At 39.5% G+C, this 7,144-nt stretch overlaps 1 protein-coding gene across 1 annotated transcript; it reads left to right on the top strand.

The window, feature by feature from the left end:
• Positions 1 to 795: 795 nt before the first annotated feature.
• LOC309700640 (OX-2 membrane glycoprotein-like) lies at positions 796 to 6,797 on the top strand. Its single transcript, XM_082524336.1, has 7 exons — positions 796 to 1,038; positions 3,177 to 3,335; positions 3,695 to 3,796; positions 3,967 to 4,215; positions 4,433 to 4,747; positions 5,701 to 5,782; positions 5,880 to 6,797. Exons 2-7 carry the CDS (start codon positions 3,296 to 3,298, stop codon positions 5,929 to 5,931), a joined length of 840 nt encoding a protein of 279 aa, XP_082380462.1. The 5' UTR covers positions 796 to 1,038; positions 3,177 to 3,295; the 3' UTR covers positions 5,932 to 6,797.
• Positions 6,798 to 7,144: the final 347 nt, after the last annotated feature.

Below are 7,144 nucleotides of genomic sequence, written 5' to 3'. Positions count from 1 at the left end.
ACTCTCGCCAGATACTTGCTCATCGAGGATCATCAGATTATTGAATTAAATTAAATTAAATTTTATTTATATAGCGCCAAATCACAACAGTCACCTCAAGGCGCTTAAGGAGTTCTCTTTCTAATATTTCTGTATATCTTCTCTCTAATCTTGAGAGCTTAAAAAATGCAACTGGATGTCTTTAGGTTTTTGAAGATGTGTTATCTCTTTTTCAAGAAGCTTCTTCAGTTCTACAACAGCTGGTGGAGAGTCACAGTTTATTAAACCCCCGGTGTGGGCTGTCTTGAGGGTCATCAACCCACTAGTCATCATATGATTCTTCAGATGAGCCAAGATGTAAAAAAGGTGTGGGTCATTCCTGTCATTGGGGCAGATAGTCTTATGTTGGAGAAAGCCTTAAAAAAATGGGGTTTTCAGTATCAGGATACACGTTTTTGCTTTTCTGTGATTTCTTTTGCCAACATGATGACTGATACCTGCTTAGTCCTGCAGAAACAAGTACAAAATTATCAGAGGCCCAAGATAAGGAAGAGTGGATGAAAAATAATGTGCCAAAAAGATCTCCAAAAATTTCCAAGGCGAGATTTATCAAAGGTCAAACGTTGTTCTCTAGAGTCCTTTATGCTGATCATAGACATAGTCCCTTTATTGCACAATGATTTACAGTTTGCCCATAGTCTAGAACAGGGGTGGGCAACTCCAGCCCTCAAGTGCCGGAGTCCTGCAGGTTTTAGATCTCACCCTGGGTCAACACACCTGAATCAAATGATTAGTTCATTACCAGGCCTCTGGAGAACTTCAAGACATGTTGAGGAGGTCATTTAGCAATTTAGATCAGCTGTGTTGGATCAAGGACACAACTAAAACCTGCAGGACACTGGCCCTCGAGGCCTGGAGTTGCCCACCCCCGGTCTACAAGGTCTTCCAAAGGGATTTCCAGCTTAGTTTAATAATGACTTTTGGAAACCCCTCTTTGACGTGAGAACAAAGACGAGCAAACTGGTCATGGAGCCTATCACAGCTGTCTTAGGGCAACAGGTAACCAGTCTGTTGTATGGCTAACACATAGAGACAGACAACCATTTATACCTATGGGCAATTTAGAATCGACAATGAACCTAACAGCACTAACTGCATGTCTTTGGGAGGAAGCCAGAGTAGGGGAGAGCGGGGTAAGTTGTCACACGGGTAAGTTGTCACACTGTTCATAACTCCAACACTAGAGGCTCTATCTCAAAAATGAAATAGCCACTTTGTGTGACTTCTTCTTCTATAGTCAACCTCCTGTTCACATGTGGTCAAGACTGCTCTAATCTGAGGTGAGCACATCTTTTTTATTTTTTTGACCTAAAAGGAAAAATAAATCACTTTAAATTTTCTTCAGTACAACTTTGTTAGGTATAGATGTTACAGATTATTATTTTACACAAAATAGAGGAGACATTAACGTGTCTTTTGATACTTCAGCTGATGTGCTATGTTGAGCTAACCCTGACATTTAGCCAAAATTAGCATAAATGTCAGTTTGGGGCAAGTTGTCTCCTTAACTTTGGGGCAAGTCGTCACATGTGACAACTTGCCCCAGTACAAATAAATGCTCCAAAAAATTGTGATATTGTAATTCATTTGTATTTGTAATAAGGTTTTTGAAGAAAGGAAGGAGAGGCAGGAATTAAGGAAGGAAGGAAGAAAGTAAGATGGTTCGAAATTATCAACGAAAGACAGAGCGTGGCAGAACACCACCTGACATTATGTTAAAGGCAGTCAGGCAGGTAAAGATGCAGAACAAATCAATCACAAGTACAGCAAAGGATTTTGACATAAATTACCGCACTGCAATTACTGACAGCGGACTACCAACTCCAGAGGACATCCAGCCATATCCAAAAGCTGGCCGCCGAAAACCATCCAGCAAAGGAAGAAAACGACGCAAATCAGCAATTCTAACCGACACGCCAGTGAAGCAGCAACTAGAAAAAGAAAAGAATAAGGCTGAATCTAGCAAAAAGCTGTTTCAAAAGAGAGGGACGCGAGGGGGGAAAACATCTGGACCTATGAAGAACAACGCAGCTAAAAGAAGAAAAATAATTCAAGAGTCATCATCAGATGATGAAGAGTGCTTCTGCCTTGTCTGTGTGGAGCCATTTTCAAACAGTCGTCCAAAAGAGACCTGGGTAAAATGCGTAAAATGCAACAAATGGGCCCATGATGCTTGCACCTCAGGCCAGGCAATTTATGTGTGCCAGAATTGTGACTATGAAGTTGAGTCTGATTAATCAGAAATAAGGCATCTGTTTTGTTCAGAGGATAAACATGTTAAGTAAAGCAAGTTATTTGCAGCATTCCATTCATGGATGATGGATTTATGTGCAAGCCAGAGAACATTTGAGTTTAAAGTTCAAACTAAAGTTTTCTTTCTACTTAATGTTTTGATTAAAATGTGTATTGGATTGAAATAATTGTTTTTTTCCAAATTCTCTTGGCATAATTGTTCAAATTTCCAGTTTTGGTTTGAATTCAACAATTAAAATCAATAATCATAATTAAGTATTTGTGTTCATATTTTAAGATAATCTAGTGTGACAACTTACCTGCCGATGGGGCAAATTGTCACAAGTGCACATTCTCCTTTCAACAGTCTACAACTCCGTAATGAGATAAGATATGAAAATGTAATCAATACATCATATGTGCCCGAGACTTCCGTCTTTCATTTGGTGAAACATTTATTACGTTGTGATGTATGGTGCTCAGTAAAAGTTAGTCAGTGTGAAGAGTGTGACAACTTACCCCGCTCTCCCCTACCCAGAGAGAAACATGGGAAGAACATGAAAACTCCACACAGAGAGAGCCTGGCTTGATTGTGGACTTGAACTCAACCGTGCTAATCAATGTGCCAAAATACTGCCTGAAAAAAATATGATTATATTGGCAAATTAATGGGAAGAAATGGAATATCAAACAGAATGAATGCAATGAAAATGTATCAATTAATGTACATTTATTTGCATTAATCAAGTATTTCTTCAAAAAAGTTTTAGGCACACCGTGTATTTGACTTAATTTTTTTTTTCATATCTTGCAAAAATATATCAAACCACCAATCAGTGCCTCATTTATGAGAAGCTTATGAGCTGAAATACAACCAGAAATCATGCGTTTGTCTTACCTCAAAGGGTTTCATATGGGTCCGCACTCAGTCAGGGAATTCCCTGTTAAAGTTTCATTTTGAGCAGCATAAATAGCCGGTACAGGGACAAAACGAAAGTGTTGACTACACAGCAGTGAAGCAAAGATGATGTCCCTCCTCCTGATTGTTTTTTGTTTATTCAAAGGTAAGTCTCTCTAAACGCAGCTCCTTTATATTATTTGCTATTATTATATTAATCATAATAATATGATACAGAATTTTACAACCCTGCCTTTTTATGGTTTTATGATCCAGATCATCCAGATCCAGACTTTTAATATGCAGAGGGAAATGTATTATTATGTATTATACCATTTAAAGAGTTGTACCAGGATTTTAAAGTAAAAATGCAAAAAAAAATAATAATTGTGCGAGTTGTATTTTGGTGAAATTTACAGTTTATATAGGAGATTAACTGTCAGGTCTGTTCCTTTTTACTGTGCTGCATTACTGAGTAGCATAAAAGCTTTTTTCCCTATCGAATCTGCACTTACTTACATTCAGCTTCCAGTATTTCAGCCTCGGCTTCAGTCAGTGTACACGGAAACACAACAGCTGAGTACGGCAGTGATGCGCACTACAGGTGCGCGCTGTCAAACTCCACAGGTACGCTTGTTTGTTTTTTAAATTATTATTATTATGAATTCTATTATTTAGTTGTTGTCCTCGCCCAGATCCTAATCTCTGAGCTGCTGATTTTATCCAGAACATTAGTTAAATGTTAACACACTCTATGCAGGGTGCTTACTGGATTACCTTTTGGCTTTTACCGGCAGGTGTGCTGCAGGTTACTTGGCAAAGGTTCGTCAAGGGGACAGTGGAGGACATGGCAACATACAGCGAGCGCTTTGGAATAGAAGTAAAAACGCCCTACCGTGGAAAAGTGCTCGTTACGAAAGAGTCTTTCAGCCCTTCGGCGATCAAACTGACGAATCTCACATGGGAGGATGAGAGTTGTTTATTCTGCGCCTTTAACACCTTTCCTGGCGGCTCAAAAGGCAAACAGATTTGCCTCAAAGTGCAAGGTAGATTGCTGCAAACCCATTCATATGAACGGACATTATAAGTAACCTCTGAAATTGAGAGAGCCGTTATGTTAAGAAAAAAATAGAGCCAGCTTTTTTTTTCTTTTTCTTTTTTGTTAAAGAGAGGAAAAAATCCTGACCTTTATTATTACTGTTACTTGTGACATTAAGCTGGCTGCAGTTCTCAAACTGATCAATATTTAATTTGTCCGTAAAGGGATATCAAAGGTGAACACAATGCACCACGCAAAGCAAGATGGAGAAGTTGTGTTTAGCTGCTCCGCCACAGGCAAACCAGCTCCCACCATAGAGTGGAACCTTTCAGATGGAGCCACAATCGCAGAAGAACCACAGACGGTGACAGTAAAAAACAGCGACCACACGTTCAACACCAGCAGCAACATAACTGTGAAAGTACCTCCCGGTTGGAGTGGACACGCGGCGTGTGTGCTGAACCGTGGAAAAATTGGAGAGAGGGAAGAGAGGATCGCTTTCTCCTCCTCTGCATCGGCGGACGGGGATGACCAGAGAAGTATGCACGAGTCATTTTATGTAACCGCATTTATGTATAACACTGGCGTAATGCTTGGAAACAAAATATTCCTAATAAATGAACACGCGCTGGGAGTTCATTCTAATCATCTAATTCAAGCGTAGGTGGAGTTTACAGGGAAAAAGACTTCCATGAAACTATTACTAAATATCTAACTATCGGGAAGTGAAGAGTGAAATTATGAGACAGAGTTTTGAGTGACACCTTAGCTGCGGTTGTTTAGAAAATGATGCAGGTAGGAAGTCCCTGTGGTGATCTGGTCCCAGCTTCCTGGAACGTTCCCAGCAGAGTGCGCACTGACTGAAAGTGATGTCACTCCTCCACCACAGCCTGCCCAGAGTGTGATATTTGGATGCAAATCTTGCTTAAACAGGTTTTGTGTTCTATTTGGTGCTAATCAAACTAAAACATAGACTACTGTTTGTGATTAAGAGCTAACAGGAAAATTCAGGCTCACTAAACTGCGTCGTTTTTGTTTGTTTGTTTGTTCCTTTTTTCACTTATCAGGAACGCAGGAATTCCCTGAAATTCCAAGTCATGTTAAATCCATTTCCTGATGACTTGGGACAAACTGCGTGACAATGAAGCAGTCAAGGAGTGTCGCACTAGAAAGATAACAAACAAAAGTGACTAAGAGCAGACTGAGTGAATGCTATGCTGTGAGTCAGCTGATGCTTTCAGTACGGCGATGACGCCAGTTTCGCTTCTGGCGAGTTAAAAAAAAAAACCCACGTCACGATACAGTGAGCGGTGCTGATGAGCTGTAGCTCTCTGGGGAGGTCATCTGACGGATGATGGACATTAGTTGTTTGGCTTTAACAGTAAATGTGTGACCATGTAAATCCCCCCTCCCCCCTTTCCTCTTTCAGAGAAGCGTCAGTCATTTTGTTTCTGGAACAAACTAACCAGGTGCTCTTTCTCTCCCGGGACAGGACCGTCTCCGTCAGCGATCGCACTGATCTGCATCACTATAATTGTTTGCTGTATAGCTGTTGCAGTGTATGTGATTAAAAGGTGAGTTTTTAGTGCTGTTTTATAGCATCTTAGGCAGTTACTTAACAGATGAGCCAGCTGATAAACTGTTTTCTTTTTATTTTCTCTTTCTTTCTAGGAGTTCTAGGAAGCACAACCAGAGAGAAGGATCATGTTCCATGCATGCATAACCAATGTTAGACTTTCTAGCTGCCTTTTGCGATGCAAGCATTACAAACCCCTTTCCTTTGTGAATTAAGGTCAAGCATTGGCAGGTAGCTTCAAACTTTCACATGCGTGGACCTGTCCATTGACGTTTCTTATGAACGGCGCTACTCAGCACTTTAATGTCATGGAGCTTTGAGCAAAACATGTTTCATCCGACTCTGAATGTAAAAAAATTAAAATACACAAATATCATGGAGAAGAAGCGGTGCAAAGCCACAAGGATGTGATAGGAATATAGCTTTCGTTTTTTCTGAATTGCATGCAGAACATTTAAGCAGTAAACCGGTGTGTGTGTGTGTGTGTGTGTGTGTGTGTGTGTGGAAGTAAGGAAATACCCCGTAGGCGGTATTACACTGGGGCTGTGCTGCCATCTAGTGGTCCTATCAGGGAATACAGTGAAGCACAGACGGATGCAGGGTCCACATGGCTCACATGAGGCAACTCAAGGAAACGTTCCTAGCAAATCTGAACAAATACCTCAACAAAATAATTTCTATGTTTAAATGTTATGTAGTAAATGTGTACTTTCAGTTTGGCACTTTTCTGGCAGTTTGCACTCCAGTGTTTGTACTATTATTAAATATTATTTTAAGTAATACAGTGCAGTCAGTATGCAAATGTGCTGGCATTTAGCTTAAATGCATTTAATTTACATTTAAGCTACATGCCAGCTTTAGCTGTGGTGAAATGAATGTGAGTTAGTCCCAGTCTTTATTATGTGTTATTAACCTGTGGTGTGGTTATCCTAAATGTTTGCACTGATGTATCTTTAATAATTTATTTTCAAATATTATTTATTGTTGAACTAATTAAATGTGTCTAAACCGTGTGTCTGATTTCATTTGTACAATATTTCTTTCATTTTTCTTTTCTTTTCTTTTTTTCTTTTTTTGCTTGAAAGGGCTCTGGTTGGGCTGAAAATATACTGTAATTTATGACATACAGCTTCTTTGGGATCCTTGTGATAAACCTACAATTTGCAAACCAAAACAAGGATTTTTCTTTTTCTTTACTTACCTGTCATAAAGACTTTCAGTCCAGGTTAAACATAATTTGTTGAAACACATACAGATCTAGAAAGGAAACATGTTTGTGTTAACACCATTAACACAAAAACTGATCCTTATGATTAGAAGTAACTGTAGTAGCCGTAGTAATAATGGTAGTAGTGGCAGA

Source organism: Aulonocara stuartgranti (genome assembly GCF_965226115.1).
Source record: "Aulonocara stuartgranti genome assembly, chromosome: 23".
In the NCBI taxonomy this organism is placed as follows: domain Eukaryota; kingdom Metazoa; phylum Chordata; class Actinopteri; order Cichliformes; family Cichlidae; genus Aulonocara; species Aulonocara stuartgranti.
This window is presented reverse-complemented; position numbering and strand designations above follow the sequence as displayed.